The sequence below is a fragment of the Anopheles stephensi genome, chromosome 2 (assembly GCF_013141755.1).
Source record: "Anopheles stephensi strain Indian chromosome 2, UCI_ANSTEP_V1.0, whole genome shotgun sequence".
NCBI lineage: Eukaryota > Metazoa > Arthropoda > Insecta > Diptera > Culicidae > Anopheles > Anopheles stephensi.
In genome coordinates, this window is record NC_050202.1 from 11,279,846 (window position 1) to 11,302,034 (window position 22,189).

The following is a 22,189-nucleotide window of genomic DNA, read 5'->3' on the forward strand; positions in this document are numbered from 1 at the left end:
CCCAAACTACTAAGTGTCTTAGAGGACTTTTTAGTGGCAATGTTCCTTGAGTTACTATAAAAGTTCCTTTATGTCTAGAAAGGATAGGTCAGGACTTTTTCCGATGGAGCTCAAAAACGGTCTGTGCCTGCCATTTCTGGCTCTCTGTGATTTTACCCGTAGCAAAGTAGTCAGCTCTGCGTACGGGGAGGCGGTCTCTGGATGGGATTTGAACCACGGTCCTGCCGTGTAAAGACCGGCGTCACTGTCGCCTCGGCCACCGGACCACCCCAACAATTGGATCATTAGGGACCAAAAATCTAGAAAAATTGGTTGAATATTGTAATGGATCAGATATCATACAGCCCGTATCACAAAGCCAGCAAAAAAACACCCTAAAGATCTGGTGGGACCATACAGAAGTTGTGTATTATGAGCTACTGACCTTGAGTTTTGAATTTTTAGCATGAGCTTCGACCCAAACACCACGAATTGACAGCAATCTACGCATCTTCAAATTTGCTTAAATTTATGACCCTCACTGTACTGCACTGGTGTCTAGCATTGGCCTCAATTAGCGCGCCTCTCAACATCGGAAGCGGTTGCGGTTTTGGTTGAATTAGTCTTAAATCAATTAGCTTAAGCCGACAGACACATCAAGCAACCGAAACTGTGTTGTCAGCCAAGCCAGCGAACGGACCAGATGTGCGGAATCTGTTTCCTGCAACAGAAATCTGTCCGCGCACGTATGTTTTATCGGCAGAAGGAAGCTAGAGGCAGAATCGGATTTTAATTCTGTACGCTTCAGCTGGTTAGTAAAATCAAAACGCCACTCCAACCGATAGATGCGAGATAGCATGCAATCGATGTAATTGAATGGAATTAATGCGCTGCAAGTGGTTCGTTCCCACACAGTCCCTTTTGCACCAGTGCACAGGGGAAGATTAAGTTTTGCAAAGGCGCCAGAAGTGGCGCAGCAGACATGACAGAGAGAGAGAGAGAGAGAGCGAGAGAGCGTGGCCAATTTTCCCATCAAGCTCAGCCGACAAATTTCACCAAGCCAGCCGCTTCCATAATCCACTGCTCCACTGTCTGGCCAGTTCGGCCAACGGGTGTGGAGAACAATTTTCTAATCAACTGATTTACGCCTGCAAACGCGCCACAAGCGGGAGGACACGCGCTGGCAATCTTTGCTTTACAGCGCAGCCAGAGCAATTGCGTCGCAGCGCAGCAGAAAAGCCACTTAAGCGGCGGCTGTTCTAAGTGTCTCTTCAAATGGGTTTTTTTTTCGTGGGCAAAACTATTTCGCGCTCCACACAAAACGCAGCACGGCAGCTGCAGAAGCGAGCAAGAGCTAAATGGATGGATTTTCCTTTTTTTAGAATCCGGAGCCGCAACGGGCGAAATTTTCCAGCAAGTGCGTAACAACGCACTATGCTAACTCTCACCGCGACAGTTGTGCCTCGTTTGTCACGGGGCATCGTGGCAAATCCCATTCTGAACTCGCGCGGCTTCATTCACCACACAGCCGATTTGCGCGGCCCCGGGAGTACCATTAACAGGCAGCGCAATGCACCAGCAAGAGGGTCTTGTTTTCATTCAGCAGAATATTTCCAACACGGAAAGGTGTATGAACTGATGCGGCACGCAGCATCAAGCTGTGGCTAATTAGAGTTGAGGCAAACGACGCGACAAGCCGTCTCGAGCTCGTACCGTGTTGCCGCATCTGGGAGGGTAAAGAAGAAGATTGGGTTAATTTTAACTTTTAAGGAAGCATTCGCAAACAACGAACGGATTGTGATAGAAGGGCACGGAAAAACAGAAACAAACCCTCGATACATTCATGGATTCAAATTATTCATAATTCATTTGCCCGTTTTTGTTCCGATACTGTGTATAAAAAAAATTCCCTTTTCCCGCGCGTTAGTGCGTTTGAACCGTCGAGGCACTGAAGATCTCGATCCAATAACCGTCCGGATCCTTGATGAAGGCCAACCCCTTCATGCGGCCCTCATCTGGACGCTTCACGTACTCCACGCCCAACCGATCGAACCGCTCGCACGCCTTCTTTACGTCCGGCACCATGATGCCGATGTGGCCGTACCCGCGCGGATCACTGTTACCGTTGTGGTACGTAAAGTTGGCATCATTCTCCGTGCCCCAGTTGCTAAAGGGGGAAGCGAAAACAAAAAAAAAAAAAAAACATTTCTTTAAGTAACGCGCTTTTAATGATCTTCCTCCACGCCTATCTACTTACTGGGTTAGCTCCAGTGTTGCCTTCCGACTCATGGCCCACTGTATGCATTCCTTCCGGTCCGACGGTTGGCTCCCGATGTCCTCGTAGCCCATGAAGTAGAGCGAAAACTTTGCCTCCGGGAAGTCGAGCTTGCAGAGCAAATTCATACCCAGCACCTCGTTGTAGAATGGGAGCGATGCCCGCGGGTCCTTGATGCGGTACATCGTTTGTTGGAACAGGAAGTTCTAAAATGGCCGGCAGGGGGAGAATTTTCAAGAAAGTGTTGTTAATGGATGGAGTAGACCGGTTTGACCGTATTGCTAGAGAAGTCTTCTACTGTTTCATCAAAACGTTTGGAGATCCCTGGTCCATACCGGGAAGATCCCGGACGGCAGAACGACATTGCTAGTCAAAAGCTGACCAAGTCTTTAAAGTAATCTTTCTAAAATAAGGTGCGTCCGTCCAGCTTCTCTCAATAGTCAATAGATTTTTTTGAGTAAATCTTCCAAACATTCTATGATCGGAGATAGAACAGCATTTGATCGCTAAAACTCAGAAAGAGCTCAAGTCTATAGCAATATTGCTGCTCACGATAGCCATAGCTATTGTGGCAGCTAACTGCCCTTAGGGCAACCCAGGAAGAAGTGGTTCTATTTTTGTATAGAATGCTTCTTGATCGTGCGACTCAACCAAAATTAAATCTCTTCCATTATTTGTAATAGAATTTACTTTCATCGCCATCCAAAGTTATTCTACTTTCAAGGCTTACGTCTCTGCCCAATCACCAGTAAAAGAAGAATTCATTTTGATACCAATGAGTGTGCTCAATGTTTATAGCCATAAGCGATAAGATAATGCTTCATGATGATGATCGGTCCCCGGACATGGACAGTAAAGGTTTGTTAAACTTTTTTTTCCCACGAAATAAAAACCATTTAAGAAGCACCACATCAAGATGACGTGGGCTTTGGGAAAACATTGCACCGTGGCGTGATAAAAATAGTGTGCAACCCGCATTATACAATACGAGGAAGCCGTGTTGTTATCGAGTGCCGACGCCGAAACATCGCGTAAACAACACACGGAAATCGAATCGACAGCAACAATGATGCTCAGCCACTTAACTAAACCAACGTGTGGTTCATTTTCGAGAGGAAAGCTATCATTTGTGCACTATTTATCAACCGATTTCTTACCTTCGTTTCGGCATCGGGTAGCTTCAGCAGCTCCTTCGCTTCCTTATCGGTCAGCCCTTCGCTCATGGTTGACGCCGGTTGTGTACGATCGTACGATCAGAAAGGCACGGGAATGATCAACCTGCGGATTGAAATGGATGAGTTAGGATACAATCGTAACGCTTGATGGAAGAGAAAGCAGATCGTTTTGGTACCTTTTAATTACTTTAGTGCCTAATTAATTGGTGGCCGTCTTCTCCTTCGCCTATTTGCTCCAACTGTTCCGAGCCGTGTTTGCTAGGCGGTGTAAAAACAGATAGCAACCAGCCTGCTGACAGCTGACGAACGACCAAGGTTTATATAGTCGAGGTAGGCTTGCGCGTATTTTTGAGAAAGTTCCCTGCTATTCAGCAAACTAAGCTACTCGACAACAGATGGCGCCACATGACGGTGCAGCTTGAGTAGCGAATTGGAAATAGCGCCGTTGCTTCTTTCGCCTATTTAAAAAAATTAAGGATTTAAACGATGAATTTAATAAAAAAATCATTTTGATTCGTTATAAACGAGTTGTTGGAAACCATTAAAATGTTCAAATTGACAGGATTAGTTTAACACAAGACATTTAAAAAGAGAGTTTAAAAACAGGAAAAGAAATTGCAACTCCATTCTTATAATAAATTCACGACATTTGTAGGACGCCTCGCCTGGCCAGACCTTGATATTCTGGAGGCTATAAGGAAGAAAAATGTCTTACTGTTGATACTTTCACCAGAATTCATTAAATTGGGCCGAAATTTTTATTTTATTGCATAAACGATTGAACAAGTTTTTAGGCTGATTAAACGCTGTTTACAGGTTGCACATGCTTATCCAGTAGATAGCACATTTCCATAGTCTATAGATATTACGATAAGTATTAAGACAGATTTTCATCATAATATTTCGAAAAATAACCTATTTATCATTTAAAAATGAGAGACCTGGAAACGGATTTGATAGACCCTTCATGTATTTAGATCCTTTAATAATTCCATTCAAAAATCTATTAACCCACCACAGAATACCAACTGTTTGGTTGTTATCTGCGTCAACAAAACTGTTTCGCTCATTTTTCATTCAACCCGGATGATGATTATGCGCGTACTTCACAGGACAGTCTGCCACACGCTGATTACCATCCAATGCCCATCTTTACACACAAACTTTGCAAAATACCCGATAGTGAGGCCCGCATTTGGCACGTTCGCACCTTCCAAATTGCGTACAATTGACACCACTGATTTAGAAATCAATTTATCACCCTACCAGAAGAAGCCTGATCGCCTGATGGGGGACGAGAGACGTGAAGAGAGAAAAAAATAACCAAATCTATCGATCTGACAGAAAATGCCTATAAACGATCGCACACGTGATCGAGTTCGGTTGGAATTATTACAGCATACACGTCCACCAACCGTAGCAGGAAAAAGTGACCGCCATTCAAACATCCGGGGCCGGAAGCGGTTGAGAAAAAGGGCTCACAGAATCTCGTGTGTGTGTGGTATGTGAAAAATCCCTTTCGGATAGATGGACGTCTATTGTTCCGACCAGAGTCGTGACTTTACCCATAGGGTGCTTAAAGGGCTCGTTGTTGATGAACCTTACCCAAAACACAGTCCCCGAAATTGCTTGTGCCATTAATCAAACGTCGAGACAAAACAATGCACCGCAAGCTGTAAACAGACGGGAAGAGGAAGTAAGGAAAAACGAGGAAAAATGAACCTTCCTTAACGGGCCTATCGACATATCGATCATGGCGCTGAGCATGATGCGATCGATCCCCGTCCTACTCAATGACGTTTCGTTGGAGGGATTTTCGCGTCATGGGTGCATACTGCGCAAAAAGATTTCCCGGGAAGGTGGGCGAATTAACCAACTGTCCTTTCTGGTTTTTTTCGCACGTCACCAACAACCACACTTAATCCAGTGCGTAGTTGATTACAAAATGGCGTCACTGGAAAAGATGGCACCGATATGACGGACCACGTCACGATGATAGTAACTAATCAACCAACTAAGACAGCTGCTAATCGTAAGCAAATAAAGCAAAACGTAATGAACGAGATAATAACAGGCGCACACATATGCATCCCCGTCGGTCGGGGGGTCATCCGCGCAATTAATTACACTACGCTACGCGTCCTCGCTTCCGGTTTAATCCTCTCTGCCCATAGGGCTAATGTTCCACGGACTGCGAGAGGGGTTAAAAAAAGCAGGGATCCATTTCAAAGTACGACAAGCAGCGCTTAAGATTTCCATGTACGTCCATGCACTGCAGGCAATGGGATTCCTCGTGGACAGGTGACACAGCTGCCTCCTCGGTGTGCGTCGACCGTTGTAGGTCCGAATGTAGGTCAGTAGGGAATCAATTCAGACGGAGGTGGTCGCTCTACCAGCTCTACACAGTAATCACCGTTCCCGGGACGCTGTAACGAAGTCTCGTATGAGTCTCAACAAAAAAAAGACGTCGCAGAGTGAAAAACCGACATTTTTCATTTCTCTCCCATTGCCCGAGCGTCATCTCTCCTGTGTTCCAGGTCGTCCATCGTCCGTTCGGCCGCTTATCAGCCAGACATTACCCTCGTTTGTATGTGCGTGTTTTTTTTTCTCTCTCTCTCTCTCTTTCTCTCGCCCTTTCAAGCTCCCAGAGCCCTTAAGCCCAGCTGGCCGGATTCCCATCAAGGGAAGCATCCAAACACTCCAAAACCTCCCCAATGTTCCGCCATGTTTGGTTCATTTTAACTATCGCTTTTTTTTTTTGTTAGAGCCAATGTAATGCACCGCTGCTAGTGGGCACCAATTTTTACCTGGTGGCCCTTCGTAGGATGGCCATGCACATCTTTCTCCTCCACCCCTTTTTTTTTGGGTGGACGGTAGGGTGGTGTAGGGCCATCTATCGTTGCACGTATCATTCCTGCGTTTTTTTTTTGGGGCCATCGCGGGATCAACGATGAGTTGAAAAGTGGAGCACAAAAAAAATGGGACGAAAATTGGAGAACACACACTCGGAACACAGCCCGAAGGTAGATCAAGCGGCAGCAGCACTAGGGCTCAGTGATTTATGGGCAGATAGGAGCAGCCATTCCACCAGGTTGATGATCAGACCTCGCAGGGGAACCTCGCAGCGATTTCAATTAGACAGCGCTGGGCGATGATGGGCTGATACTAGTGGTAGAATTAGGGACTTTACGAGAAATTGCACCTTCATTGCTGTACGGGTCATTAAAACGTGTACCTATCCTAACGTCCGACATATGTTTTTTTTTTTTTTGGGGGGCTTAAATTTTGGGAAAGTCGTGAAAATACTGGTCTGTTTTTATCCCGACGATTCGACACACAAACAAGCTCTAATTCCCGCTATCTATGGGCTTGTTTTTCGTTCTGGTGGTAATCCTGGAAGTAGGGACCAATATAATTGCAACCATAGGTATCAGCTTTCAATATGGTCCTGCTACCGTTTTGACCACACAGTTGACCACCGAGCGCAGACCTAATGATGCCTGGGTGTCCTCAGCTCCTCATGGTCACGGTTTTGTTGAGGATGTCGATTCCGAATTCGGATAACTGTTGTAAGTCCCGTGAGCGAACATCGCAGACGCTGAGATCTGTTATCTTCCAACTCTAATCTGGTCCCATCTTACCCATGAAGTGCATCCGTTATTTGATCCCGAAGTTAAACCCTCCAAAAACTGGAAGAAGGCCTGGTTAGGATCGATCGATCGATCGAGCCAGTTCATAATTGCCTCGATCAGATCGTATTCTCGGAGGCTGAGGGACGACCCGATGCCGGCTGTCGCAAGCTGCCAAACGATGCTACGAAGCAGAGTGTGGTGCAAATAATAAGAGCACACAAAAAGAGAGTGTGTGAGAGAGAGAGAGAAGAAATTTATTTAAATGCATCACTGCTAACAAGGAGGATGCTGCTTTCTAACAGCTTGTGATCTGCAAATTATTGCGTTCCGGAGTTCGGAGGCGCGCAAATTAAGGGGCCCTAAAGTGCCGCCCGAGAGCAAGAAAGGGAATCACAGAAGAAAGAAACAAACCCCAAACTACCGTTGAAATAATTGTCTCTTTAAGTGAATGTGTGTGTGTGGGTAAGGTAACCTTTTCCTCCTTTCAGGGCAATTTTCGGTGCCAATTTGTCCTCACCGGATGAAGGTGTCGAATACGATCGCATTCGATTCACGACAGTTTTAAGCAAACATACGTCGGGATGGGTTTAACACTTTCAGGGCAGGGTTGTCCAACAATTCTGTATGCATTTTTTTTTTCAATTTAGGTGAATAAATGTTGGTTGATTTATTTTGAAAAAAAATACTGAATTTGATCCTGCAATTATTAGCATTTCAAAAACGCGGACAAAACAGAGTATGATTTGTACCCCCGAAAGTATGCAATAAACTATTTAAATTGGCAGTTACAACTTTTATCTGCCTGTTGATCATGGCTTACTTTGTCTATTATAATTTGTCTATTAAGAATAATTAAAAAGGCATCACTTTGCATTCACCCCATGTGATCGAGAATGACGACGAGTAAAGATAACTCAGGTGGCCTGGACGACGCGGTCCTCAAACACCGGGCTGCCATATGGCAGAATCGTTCGCTCGTTCGAAGGACTGATTATCCAGCTACGGGTTAAGTCAAGTCAAAGAAGCCAGAACTCTTGAGGATACAGGGTCAAGAAAGTGAGGAGATATTATTATAGGGAGTTAACTAAAATTCAGTCAAACTCCAGTGAATGCTTCCTAAAATTAATATCTTTGCTATCGGCTGATTCTCCAGGTACTGAAATTCCTCTACAAAATTGTTGGAATAGGTCTTCTGGTTAAGGTCTTCTCTTAGAATCTTAGAATTAAGAGCCTCTTAGGTTACCTTCCCATAGAATCTCTCCAAAGAAACATTGAAAAAAAAAATCAAATATTTGGTAATGATCATGGAGATGGATTGTCTTAATAGAGTTTCAATTCTAATTTACTTAAAGGCACATTTCACAACCCTTGTTAACAATTTCTCAATAAAGTTATAAGCTTCGAAAGTACCTGATTTAAGCAATCCATTTATCGAGCAAAGTGGTCGTCTAGCTTAATTACAAACATTTTTCGAAGTGATTCATTTCCGCCCTGCTCGATGCAATATAGAATGCCCACTATCTCTCAAATCTTCAGAGCAGATCTCTATCAACCAACAGTGCCTTGCTGCGATAAATCTATGCCGGAAGTATCATTTACTTCCGACCGTTCGGGCACGGCACCCCATCCATCCGCGGCACCGATCTACTTCCGAAACGGAACATACACATTGAGTCATCCGTTTCCGAAACGGAACCGTCCGTCCATCCGATAGCGTGCGATTGGAATGTGCAGAAAAGAATTCGTCCACCCCTCATCCCCTTCTTCTTCCCCCCCCCCCTTCCCTTGCAAACCACCCCCGTAAACGTCGGGGAGATTCTTTTGTAAACTGTTTACAGGTGCGAATAGTAGCGACACGCATACATCGAAAGATGTATTTTTGTTTTCGCCTGTAATGAAAATATGGCGCAATTTTTGGACAATGATCACACCATTGCTTTCTCACCGTGTTGGACATGAACGGAAAAACCACCCACCCACCCACTGCGGATAGTTGTCGCAAATGTTGACCAATGTTGCGTTTGCCTGTCTTGGGCTCTTCCCTTTTATCGGTCGGATAGCTGGAAGACGGAAGGCGGCGATGAGTTTGGGTTTCCCCCCATAGACCAGATACCGACACACAGGTGGGGTGGACAGCAAAAAAAGGGTAGCAATTGATTTGTCATACGCGTTTTTTTTTTGGCGCTGAGTATAAAGTAAAACCCTTTCGAATCGGCGCATGATTATGTATCCGTTATCAGGTGACACTAGTGATCGGTATCTGGTTTGGGGGGGGGTTTTGGATTGATAAAACTAATTTAGCAGGGCGCCCACTGTATGGCGCGATTCGAGCTGCGGTATTTCCGTTTGCCGACTGGTGAATTGAGCGTAATACCGGCGGGTTAATTAGGTTCACAAAATACCCGTAGACAGCTTGATAACATTGGGCGACTAACTTATAGCAGTAGCTCACGCAATAGGGAAAAGAGAGATGATTGTGCAATGTGAGCTGTCCAAACCCATCGTGATGCATTTTTTTTTTTGGGTTCAAAACTACTCCAATGCACGTGGAGTCGGTGGTCCTCCGACACGTCTAGATAAGGCGCTTGATTATGCATCCGTGCGACGATTCGAGACAGGTGCAAGGGCGGCTGCTGGTGTGCACCTGATAAGCAGATTGCTCGTAAATTTGATAGCGCCAAGGGAGAGTAAACTTATCCAGCACCAAGTTAACGCCCAACGACTGACAATCTCCCCTTACGGGTGAAGTTTAGGTTCCCACGTGTTGCCTCACGATGATTGATGCACGGTCCGGAAAATTCAATTTTACGCCGTCAAAAGCGTCTTCGTTAATATGTGCCACAGCAATTGATTGGTCGGGAGAATGTTTTTTATTTGGGGTTATTCGAGGAATACGGTCGGGATGGAAGCACCCCAGGGGCACTCGCGTGCTCACTTTAAAGTTATTCGAAATTCGAATGTAAATTTTAACTAACTTTCTTTGAAGCTGTTCTTGCTGCCTTCCCGCAATCAACTCACGGGAAAAGCCGAATGACGTCTCCGAACCGCTATGCTGAGTGCTAAACGAATTCGTCTCACTTTCACTCGGAAGTGACTCGATACCCATTCGGTCGGTGGCATTTTTCGGAACCGAGATGGTGGCGTGCGCCCCCAAAAGGTAAGGGAATTAATTAACGAACACGCAACAATCTTCCCCATCAACAGTCTCACACGGCAAGAAGTGAGATGACTAAGCGGGCCCCGATACCAACCCCACGACGTCCGTGGTTCTTGTTTAGGGAGCAATTAAAGTATAACAGAAGTCAAAGTCAAAGTCTTGCCTTCTTGCGCACCTTGTACCCATCTCCACCCCCAAATAGAGTGACCTCAAATGTTCACCTTTATCCTCGATTTCTTCTTCCAATTCCTTGACACAACTTTGCGCCGGTGTTGACGGGAACGGCCGCCGGTACAGATGTATGATTAATGTAAATCGCCTGTTTGATGTTTCCAATTGCAAGAATAAGCAATCCTGAAAGAAGCTTACGGAGCGGTGTTGGTGGGAAAGTTGTATGATTCCGCAGGAATCAATCTACCAGCACTCAGCCAAACAACGAGATGTGACAGAATTGATGCGAATATTAATTGTAGTTAAAGCAGTTAATTAGCAAACAAATATCAAGTTGCTGCTTTTACTCATCATGTGGGAGGGAGAGCGGGAGAAGAAAATTCTTTGACTCATCGTGCGTCACGGAGGGTGTTGTAAGGCATGGTGTTAACATGTTCCTAATGAAATTTGAACCATTCAGTTATTATATTATAATCGACGTGCCATTTTCATAGATGTTTTGTTATGTTTTAGCAAATCGTTCTAATAACTGTCTTAACTAACTGGAATTTTTAGTACTTAAGCTGTCTCAATTTAATTTAAAATGATATGAATTGGAATTAAAGTGCATTCGTATGTGAAATGTGAAATTTTCCAGAAGAAAATCAGTACGAACTGCGATCAAACTCAATGAAAAGTGTGAGCAAACTTTTGTCAGGCACTGTAAATTGTACCCGAGACAGCTTCGTTTCATCTTCGGCTTTCATGGTTCGTTTTATGCTCAAATACAGGGGTTGTCGCTCGATGTTGCAACTGTGGTTCTTGAAACTTTAGCAAATACATAACGATTTAAAAACCATTATCTTTTTATAAAAAAATCACTGAAAAATTTTATATTGGAAGGCCTTTTTTGTTACTTATCTACGACGGCTTGACCGTATTGCTTTAGTAGGCCTTTCAGTAAAAGTTGAACTGCTCAAAGAAACTGATTGAACTGTTCCCTGTACCAAAAGAATTACCATTAGGTTTTCAGCAAATATTTATAATGCGAAAAACTATAAGACTTTGTCAATCTAACCGACAATTTATCCAAAAGTGTTATGATCAGGTTTCACATTTAGCCTAATATTTCCAAAAACTAAATTCTTGCAAGTCTGAAGCAATAAAATACATACAATACAGTCAAAGGTTAGTGTAAAAAACCGTCTTGATCAAACAATAATCCTAATTGTTAGATTATCTTTACAGCTATGCGTAACTTTATGGGGTGGTCCGATGGCTAAAGGCCAGGTATCAAATCGGCAGTGAGGACTGTCTTTCGAGCTGCTTGGTATAAATTAATCTAACAAACCACTACATGACCGGCATGACATTGAAGGACGTTAAGCCAAGAAAATGCTATGGGTAAATAAATAGTAAAAGAAGTAAGTAATTGCTGCTTTGATTGTATGGTATAAGTAGACGAGACATAAATTAAAGTAAAATATTTTATCATCCGTTCCAGTGATTGTCATGAAAATATGTTACAAAAAAAACAGTAACCGAAAAAGTTCTACAAAAATAATTTAGAGGATTGTTATAACAGTTTACAGACGATCCTAAAATTCCATCCCAAACTGGTGTATAATGTAATGTAAATTTTTTATTATATTTTTGTGTTAATATTAAAGAAAAGATATGTTTTATATCAAGTTCAGCAACACACCATCAGAAAAACACAAGACTTAAAAATAAATATAAAAAATCCCAGCATAGCCATTAAATCCACCCCGAGCGCCCCTGCAATCGCAATCGCGCCAAGGGCTCGTTCGTGTTTGGCTGAGCCAGATTTTTTCATTCGTGTTTCACGAGCCCTCGGCGACACGGCTTCGAAGTACGAAACGACAATTCCGACGGTGCGGTTCGTTCGCCGCAGTGCTCCGCGCAGTTTCTATCAGTCGCGATCGCGCGCGCTTATTCTACGAGATCCCCGCGAAAACAAGAAAATGCAAGCAATTTTTTTTGTTTGTTTTGCTGCTAGCCGTGTCATCAAGTGCATAGGATATAATTAACAGCACACATACACATAAAGAGAGTGAGACAAACGACTCGGCGAAAAGGTCGTAACGACACGGGAAAATCTAACAAACACGTGCGTGTGGTGAAATTTTGTCGAAGGTGCTAAGTAAGGTAAATGTCTGCTAAACACCCCTCCAAAAGCAAGTGGAATCTGGAATGTGAATCACTTCCGCCCCAAAAAAAAGCAAGGGGGAATCAAAAGCAGAGTGTTTCGTTAACAGGCTCGTTGCAAAAAGTTTTCCGCAGCATCTTGCCGCGAACCGGTGAAACCGTGTGTGTGTGTGTGTGTGTTCTTAGTTCTGAAGGGGCGGCTGAAAGCGATGTGACCCCCCCGCGAGTGTGTGTGTGTATGAGTGAGGTGTTTTGTTTTTGTTTTCTGGGGGGGGGCAAGTGGTGGTATGTTGCATGCGTTCGATACAGATCGTGAAACTTGATGCATTATGCACCACCCGGCGATTGTTGGTGTGCAGTGAAGAGAAAGAGTTTGAAGGACAGTGATGAGCGATGCATCCGAAGCTGTATCGGAGTGCAGTGGGGGCGAGTCAACTTTAGTTCCACGGGACAGCCAAGACAACATCCCGGAATACGAGACAGACAGCATTGGCGCATTTTAAGCCTGGATCCTCCTCAGTTCCTCATGGGTGCCGCTCAAAAGAGGTCGCTTATTGAAAACTGACTCGTCCAGAGACGCCTATCAAGATCCTTATCTTGGCCCTTAAACAATGTGACGGCATTTCGTGTGCGCCAAAAAACCTCATCCTTCGTGACGTCTCCATGCCAAGCGTCTCGCCTGAGCTGAACCAAGTGAAAATTAGGAGCAAATTGGTGGTTTCGTTTGCCCCAAGCGGTGTCCAAAAACATCACACCAACCGAGGCACGCAAGGGCGCTACATCTTCCCGGACGAAGGCACCACCAATAGCGCCGGCAGGGATTATTGATGGAACCGACAGCGCCGCTGCCGAGTTGGTGTTGAAGCAACAAACAATTTGCATAACACAATTCCCACGCTCCTCTCTCCTACCTCCTCGCGTGCGTGTGCGTGTGTGTGTCCTCCCTCCTTGGAGGGGTTGGAGGGAATAAAAAAAAAACGGGTGGCAGACCTGGCAGACGATCGTACCGGGCGAAAACGCCAGCCATTTGAAAGTATAATTGTAATCAGTGTACCAACCGTCGCGTAAGACTCTCACCACACACTTTATAGCTGGTAACCCGAGGGTGAGGGGAGATTGATTGGTGGAGGGGGGGGGGGGGGTGGTTTGCACTCACTTTGACCGCATTTGGGCCCGTGCGTCTGGTGTGACACAACGCCCGCCCGCACAGCAACCAATGCATTGGAATGGTGTGTTGTGAGGTTAGACGCCTAAACATCTAGTTCTATGTTCTGCCCCGTGTTGCGCCCATGTGAATGTGAACTCGATCGCTCAAGAATCGGGTGAAAACGCGTAGGGGGGAGTGGGGGGTGGGGGGGAGGTCTTAAAGCTGGGCGACATTTATCGAATCCGATCGTATGGTCAGCAACATCACCACTACTACCAACCGCCATTCTAGCTTGTATCTCGAAGATAGTAGCTAGTGCTCTCTGTATGACTCAAGTTCCTATTTTCTGTTTATAATTTTCCGCAGCATTAGACCTTTTATTTCTGTTCCAAAGTGGCAACAGTGTGTCCGACCAGTGTCAGTGTTTAGTAAGTGAGTGTACACGCGTGTGACCTATACAGGTAGGCAGCTCAGCAGCTCCTCCGGTCGGCAAAGAAAAGCAATGCACAGTCTCGTAACAGTGTCACGATGATGCGTGTCAGTAGCAATTCTAGGCTATTAGCCACCAGTCACCACCACCCGGAACCCGGATGCGGTATGAGCCCGGACGGGTGTGGGTCTTCCGATGACACACTGCTTGCCGTCGGCTTCAAGCGGACACTACACACACCGGCAAAGCAAAAGCACACGTACAGTTATCCACACCATCATCATCATCATCAGCGTCCGAATGTCCGGAGGCGGTGTGTGCTAAGGGTGTCCAAATTCCTGTCGTTCCTGTTGTTCCTAGTTATCTGTGATAGTCAGACAGTGTGCCGGGCTGCATTTCGGGCATCCGCCGCTACCATCGGCCATACGGCGGGTGCCGATAACACCGACAGTATTATGGGCCGAGTGGAGGCGGAGCCGACTTCCGGTGGGGCCATCCGCAACCGCACCAAGCTGCAGGAGATCGTGCTGGAAGGACTCGGACTCAGTGCGCTGCCCGACGTTCGACTGGTAAGTGTAATGGGGGTTCGGTGCGAGTGTGACTGCGAGTGCAGTTTTCTGCAACACGAGCGGTTTGCCTAATTAATCGTATCCGGTGTCGTGAATATCTCGGAACGTTGGAAAACGGTTGGGAACGATCATGACCGTGTGATATTTCGGTTGCACGAAAATAGGTGCCCTGGGATGGGAGCAGTCTTCAGCGACAAATCAAGATTAGGTAACGTGGCGCTGAGGTTGGACTCAAGCGTGGAGTTCGGGAACGTTTTGCCCACCTCAGCACTCCACCTTTATGATGTATTTAAAATGTGTTACTCTTGGACAAAAAATCGATTCGAACCTGCTCTTAAACACCTGAAACTACATAAAACAGGAGATAGTACGACACTCCCGGTCTACTAGTCTTCTGCTCCGCTTACGAGCAGCGGTGTTGCTTGATGAGCTATAAACATTTTCAATTAACGTGTTTAAAAGCTCTTCCAGCTCTGTCACCCGGCACGGTGAAAGTGAAATCCACCGAAGCTCACGTTACCCCGGTGGTCGGGTTGTCCACAGTCTATCTACGCCGAACCGGTGCGGGAAGAAGCGGATAGCCGTCAGGTTGTCAATCATCGTCATCCTGCTCGTCACCAGGCTAATAATCAGCATCACTCGTCAGAGCAACGCCACCACCACTAATGTGCCAATAATCGCCGTGCTTGGCCGTGTGCGTCCGTGAGTGTGTGTCTCTAAGTGCACCAGTTGAGCAGACAACACTCGACACTAAACGCAGAGCAAGCATCCCGGCGGGCAAACGTGGAATGGAAGCGTCCGGGGGAATGAGTGTGTGCAAGTACATAAATCTAGAACTCGGCCATCCCTCAAAAGGCAAGGACAATCTTTTCTGTTGCTTCATTTCCGGTCCTTGTATGCCTGCCGGCAGATCCCTGCCACTTTCCCCGTTTCCATCCCTCCTTCCTTGGTGTAACATACAATTGGGAAAGCAAAACCGCCCGAAGGTCAGGCGAAAAATGCAAAAATCAATCCTCAACACTTGTGCCAACCCGTGTGCACGCAGTGTGCTGCTGCTCTTGAACTTGAAGCAGTACACAAGAACCTCGAACCCATTTCTTGCACTCCGGGCCACGGAAACACTTTCGCCGCAGTTCGCATTCCCGACACTCTGTGCCCGTTGGCACAGGGATGGTTTTGCTTGTAATAAAACTTTTCCACCCTATCCCGGGCTCGCAAACCCAGCGCAATCCGCAGACCCGGGTCGCGTTGGGTTGCATCTCTGTGTGTGTGTGTGGGAAAATTCTTCCACCAGCCAAATTTTCGGTTTCCAACAAAAATGCGAGCCTCGTGCCCTTACATGCCCGCCCAGAATTCGAATCCTGATGCGAAAATGGATGTAGAGCGGAATTTTCTTCCGATTCCAGAAGAACCGCATAAACCGTACACCGGGCTTGCTTGTGGCGTTCGTTTACGTTTCCAGCGGCACACAGCTGGTGCAGCTCGGTCGAGAAAATTCTGGCAAATGGGAAAAGACGGTGAGATGCACCATTTCCAACCGAGAATTTCATTTTCCATTTTTCATTCGAGTGCATGGTTTGGTGCACCCGCCGGCAGCCCCGGGCCGGCGTGGGTCAAACAAACCGAGCCAAATCAGGTCAAATGGCAAAACCTACCGAAAATCTCGAAAACTCGATTACAATGCTTTCCGGGAACGGAGGTTGCATTGCCCAGCCGCCCACAGACCCCACCCCCGCCTAGGTTGCGGTTAAGGAACTGTGGAGCAGCAGCAGCAGCAGCAGCAGTGGTGCCAGTGCAGTGGTTGTCAGCTCGGTTGTGGTTTGTTTCCCCCTAATCAATAACTAGTCAAACTGCCTGGGGGGAGGTTTTATTTCGATTGGAAATTGATTATCATGAAATCTATTAACCTTCTAACTGCAGAAAAAAACATTAAAGTAGCAATAGCATTAATTGATTATTGAAAACCTTGCTTTTTAAATATTATGTTAGGCTAAAAGATCCTTAATCGATATCTTAGTTGGTCAACGGAATTCAAAAATTTTCTTTTAGGGCATTCCTACAGAACAAAAACTTTTCTCGCAAATTGGTTTTGAGAAAATAGACAATTCACGCTTTCATGTGAAAAAGCTCCGAAGTGAGACGAGACTTTCGTCAACTGACTGTTAAAAATTATTTCTTTTTAGCTTGAATTTGTTAATTTTCATCAACCATAAATACGTAATCCTTAATATTTCACATGAACCTTAATATTCCTTCACCGATAGAACCACAAAAATGTCAAAACCACCTATTTCTTTTCTTCACTGTGTACGTCGGCAGCTAAATTTGACGACATTTCTATTAGCTCAACATGAACAAAAGAAATTAGCCAATAATCGAAAGGAAAAAATTCAAACATGAACTTCTATAAAAATGTTGAATTGGATTTTTAAATAAAAATAATTGAAAAACTGGCCGAAATTTTTCTCAAATATTATTTCAAATAAAAATTTCCAAACAAAAAATTATATAACAACATTTTAGATCTGAAACGCTGTCAGCTCTGGTAAGCATAAGCTATCAGCCAAAGTATCAAGTCTTATGCAAAACATGACAATTTTTACAATCAGTTAAATTTTATGAGTATTTGTCATAGTTCCAAATTTTCATTAATATTTAAAAAATAACTTACAACAATTTTTTTCCAAAAATTAACTGACAACCCCTGTAATAGTTCAATACATCCGTACCTCCAGCTAATAGTTTCCCGTGATAGAGATGTTTACGAAAAGAAATGGGGGAAAAACAAGGAGCCCACAGCTGGTCACACTCGCCCATTCTACCGTCCACCGAACGCCACCAGCCACTGGCGAGAAAAAAAGTCGATAATGATTTGTTTAGATAATGGTTCATTATGCTCCAAAATTGATCCGTCTAGCGGCCGCTTGGAGCCGCCCCGGAATGGAGTGAATGGCGATCGCAATCATGATTGGATTGAATTTAATTTCGCTTCCATCATTAGAGCAAACCTTTAACACACATACACCGAACAAATCGAGACACCCTTTCTGCTGCGAGAGGTGTGGAAAGACCCCGTGAATCGATTGGCATACGCCCCGGAGGCTGGCCTGGACGGGAATTCACGCGATCCGCTTGTGCATGACACCGCACGAAAATAGAACTCCGGTGCGATTAATTTTAAATGAGGCTCATCGCGAAACTGCCTCCCCGTGCACCGCGGCTCGTGCAACACCGGTGCGGGGAACACCCGAACGGGAAACGTGGACGTGAGCATAATTCTGAGCAATTTTCGACGACTCGGCACGAGACACCAGCGGTGGATGAGCATCTTCTAGAGCATGGGGCCGGGATTTTCCGCAAACCGGCGCGGCGGTTACAAAACTTTGCCGAGTTTTTCCTTCCATTTGCCCGTTTTTTTTTTTCTTACCGGTCCCAACACATCCCAAAAACTTGAAGACTCGGAGATTCAATATTCTAATTTCATCCATGAATGTACACGTCCGCGTGAGCGCCTCACCCAAAACGCCCGAAGTTAGGCAAACATCTAGCCCGAGCTAATAAGCGTTCTGGGAGTGTGCTCTGCGATCCTTGGGAGGGGAGGGCAAGGACGTCCCACGAGATGTCAGACGCAATGAGCGATTTTATTAGATTTGCGATGTTGTAATCGGTCCTCGGCCTTCAACCCAAACTCTCAAACTCCCGGCCCCTACGGCTGCTATACTACCCAGGGTTCGAGTTCCAGCTGATCTTGGAGCTACCCTTGCCTTTACATAAACAAACCTGCCAGCTGGTATGGTGCTGTCGTCCGTTTATCTTCTTCTTTCTTTTCCGGCACAACTTTGGAGCGAGTTATTTTTGGGGAAACCGAGCGAACCGAGAGGACCATCCGTAGAAGATGCTTCTTTTGAGCCAGATTTAAATTGGCTACCAGTGGAAAATTTGTTATCCTTCCATGGATTCGCCGAACACGACAAAAAAAAGAGAACGAAAAATATCGAAGCATATTAAAACCATGCACACGAAAGCATAAAATCCAATACGCACACAACGCAAACTGGGGACTTCCTTTATCCTCCCAGCCGAGCAAGTCCTGCTGGCTCGAGGTAGTTACGCACGGTGGTAGTCAAACAGCGATAAGCAGCTTCCAGCGGAGTTTCAGATAAGTCGATTCGTTTCAGTTTCAGGCTCATAATGGCACCGAAGGCAAGGAAGCGCAGAAGTGCATGAGCTGCATGCAGCTAACTTTATCGATCCGTGTCGCAAAAACTTCCAAACAAACCACATGTATCCCTGGTGGACCGGGTGGAATTGCCTTATCGTCTTTACTGGCTCAAGTCTACAGCCACACACCGATTATGTTGTACACGGTTGTTTGCAAATCGTACCTTGTACTGTGTGGGGCTTGTTGCCTGTATGCAAATGGCGTACAAGCCACAAGCCAAAGAGAGAGAGAGAGACAGCAAAAAATGGTGAATAAACAGCAAAACAAAAACACATCATAAACCTCCTCCGAAGAGGTTCCGGATTTTTTGTTTTTTTGTTCGGGGAAAATTGATTTGTTGGCACATTAATTTAATTCCTTCGTCCGCTTCACATATGAAGCGCCAAACCAGGGGAAGCATTTATGAAGATGACTGCCGAAGAAAAAGAAAACACCTGCGCTGCGTGCTGCATTTATAATTCCATAAATATGTAGATACCGGCTGATTGGATGCTGTTGCGGCCGGTTTTGGGGGGAGTTTAATTTGGTCACACTTTTCTTAAAGGACAAAAATCAGTCTCAGTCGCAAAACAATAATCGATGCGAACGTGGTGGAATTATATCCAGATTAGTATGTTAATATATCATCTCAAGGATGGCTGGGCCCGGTTGGTAGGCTTTCGAGATCCAGTGTTGATGGAACTGGCTGGTCGATATTTAGGTTGTTGAAGACATGAGGATGGGTGGAGTTAAAAGTTTTGGGACATTTTTATTATCGAGAACAAACAAGGGACGGGCTGCTCACATCTGGCAGGCTGCTTCAATTAAGGACGTAATAATAGAAGCAGTAGATGCGTAATAGTGGGAGTCCTCTATTGGTAGGACAGACTGTCCGGCTACGTCGCAATTACGTCTTGCAATGTCAAACCGTTGACTTAAAAGCCAAGAGCACGAAGGATAGGTTTACCCAAGGTGTATGTATTTAGAAGGTGGATTTTTGTCGATTTGACAGGGCGACATTTTAGTCGAGTTATGTCAGAGTTTGTTTACAAAAACATATGGTATGGGCAACAAACATGAACAAACAGCCTCGATTCTTAATCCCTTGAGCAATATCGCTAATTTATGGGTCATCTTCGCATATCAAATGTTGTTCCACAGAAGATTGACGATATTTGGTTGCATTTTTCGTCAAAAAATCGCAAGCGATACCACCGCCGACGCCTCCTCCGACGCTGCCATCACTCTTCTCAATACCCTTCCCCTCGATCACCACGGAACTGTTATGTCAGGTCGAGAAATGTCAATTTGCTCTAAACAACTCTACCTTCTATATCCATATACCTTGAGGTTTACCATCCAATAAACGAGCTGACAGCTCTGACAGCTTTTTATGGCAGAAATTCCAATTGGGTGGAAACTACAGGACAAAATCCCATCCAGACCTGACTGCAACGCCGTACCGTAGAACCGACTACCTTGATACGAGTAAAATGAAGTCACAGAAAGCCAGAAACGGTAGGAGGTTTTAATGCCAAGGAATAAGAATACTTTTAATCCCAATTTTACTAATCTCAATTCAGCAACGAAGAGTTGTCTTGAATTCTTGCTAGGAGCCTTAAAATTGATTTTCCTGGATAAAAATGGAGAAATAGCTGAACTCGGCATTTGAGTCTTCGAAGGCCATTAAAGTCTTTACCGGCTTTAAATCAAGAGCATGTCATTAGCATGGAACTTTTCCCGAAATTCTTTAAATATAATCCCGAGCAACCCATACAACTTACGCAAACACCCAACAAAACATTGACAACGCCGTGCGCACTGCAATCTTCGATCGAACCTTGCTAACCTCAAACTGCATACTGATGATGTGATTTTGATAACCGCAAGCCGTCCTGCTGCACCGCTAATACCTTACCACCGATCGTCCGATATCCGGGCATCCTTCTCGGAAGCATTATTCAATTACCCGTCCCCAGTTACTACCACTTGCTCAACATCCCAACCGTCACTCCAGATCCATCATTCCAAAGGGAATTCTCCAAGAGAGGATAGAGAAGGCGAACCAAACCAAAAGAAGAAAAAAAACACTGGTGCACCGATTCCTAGCACCAGTGTGACCTACTAACACGTAGTAACTTGAAGTATGTTTGATTTAATTATAATTAGAATTAAAACCTCCGTTGCCCACACCCGGGTCGGGTAAACCGCAGAATTGCGGCAGCATCCATTAGCAAAATCTGTCCCCAGGAGAGCCGAGGCCCCACCCGGGGGGGCAAGGCTGGTGTGCACTTTCGTGCATAATTAAAATTGAATTTGATGCAACTCTGCTGCTGCTGCTGCAACAGATTCCGGTAAACTCACCGACATTAACCTTTCGACCATCGCGAGGGACAAGGAGAAACGCAAAAAACTAATCAAAGCAGAAAGTCCAAACCTCGACCGGGCCAGTGTTGCGCAACAGGTTCCTGCGGGCTGATTCACATTGCCCGGTAATTAATCCGTGGCCCGGCGATTTGTTTTTTACTTCTTGCCGGAGCACAAAAGAAAGTGTCCGTCCGCAGATTCAGCTGGACAGGCGGCAAACGGCGGCCCTGCAGTAGTGCGCGTGTGGAGCTCGATTTTACATCCTTATTATGCTGACCGCGTACGCGTGCCGGTTTCGTCAAGTCAAGCAAGACGATCGAGAACTTTTTTTCCCACTGGAAACAATTCGAACTCTTGCTCAATTTACATAATTGAACCTCCCCTGCCCGCCCGCTTGCTGATAGCTCCTCGGGCGCTGGCGTCTTCACTGGCGGACATGCAGTTAGTTGTCGCATTCGTCGCCGCAAGTGCTACAAATCGCATTCGTCGTCGTCGTCGTCGTCGTCGCCGTCTCCAGTCACTTGCGGGCGAGTGATTTATCGCGCAAAGGGGTTCATCCGTTCAACCTGCCTCAGCTCCACATCAACCCCCAGCTAGCGCTGCTTCGTTTTTAATTATCCCGCTCGATCGTCCATTGCCCAGGGACGACGTAATATCGACAAATTGTTCGCCCCAACGACGAGACCCACCAGACCTGATCGTACGTTCGATCGTTCGCTTTCATTGCGCATCATCATCATGGTCGTCATCGATTGCAGATTGAAAGCGCCAGAGCCATCGACGTCTGGTTAAACGTCGGCTCCACGCATGTTGGGACAGGTTGCCGGAGGTTTTGCTCCATAAAGTGCAACACTTGCGAGCCGGCCGGCTGGCGCATTTGACATTAATGGGTGCGTTAAAGTGTCGTTTTGGAAGCTTGCTCGAGTGGTTTGTCGACT

At 45.6% G+C, this 22,189-nt stretch overlaps 2 protein-coding genes across 4 annotated transcripts in view; one reads left to right on the forward strand and one right to left on the reverse strand.

Annotated features, from left to right (window-relative positions):
- Nucleotides 1-1,831: 1,831 nt before the first annotated feature.
- On the reverse strand, nucleotides 1,832-3,749 carry LOC118503956 (lactoylglutathione lyase). The gene is made up of 4 exons (XM_036037844.1): nucleotides 3,606-3,749; nucleotides 3,412-3,532; nucleotides 2,237-2,460; nucleotides 1,832-2,146 (listed from the first exon to the last, which is right to left on the reverse strand). The coding sequence occupies exons 2-4, from the start codon at nucleotides 3,475-3,477 to the stop codon at nucleotides 1,903-1,905; spliced, it is 534 nt and encodes a 177-aa protein (XP_035893737.1). The 5' UTR covers nucleotides 3,478-3,532; nucleotides 3,606-3,749; the 3' UTR covers nucleotides 1,832-1,902.
- An 8,450-nt stretch (nucleotides 3,750-12,199) lies between these two features.
- LOC118503954 (bone morphogenetic protein 5-like) overlaps nucleotides 12,200-22,189 on the forward strand; it is a 34,761-nt gene continuing 24,771 nt past the window's right edge. The window contains exons 1-2 of one of the 3 annotated variants that reach the window (XM_036037839.1): nucleotides 12,200-12,537; nucleotides 14,051-14,683. In XM_036037839.1, coding sequence (XP_035893732.1) covers nucleotides 14,213-14,683 — 471 coding nt within the window. In that variant the 5' untranslated portion in view covers nucleotides 12,200-12,537; nucleotides 14,051-14,212. The other 2 variants (XM_036037840.1, XM_036037842.1) reach the window with 2 other exon arrangements.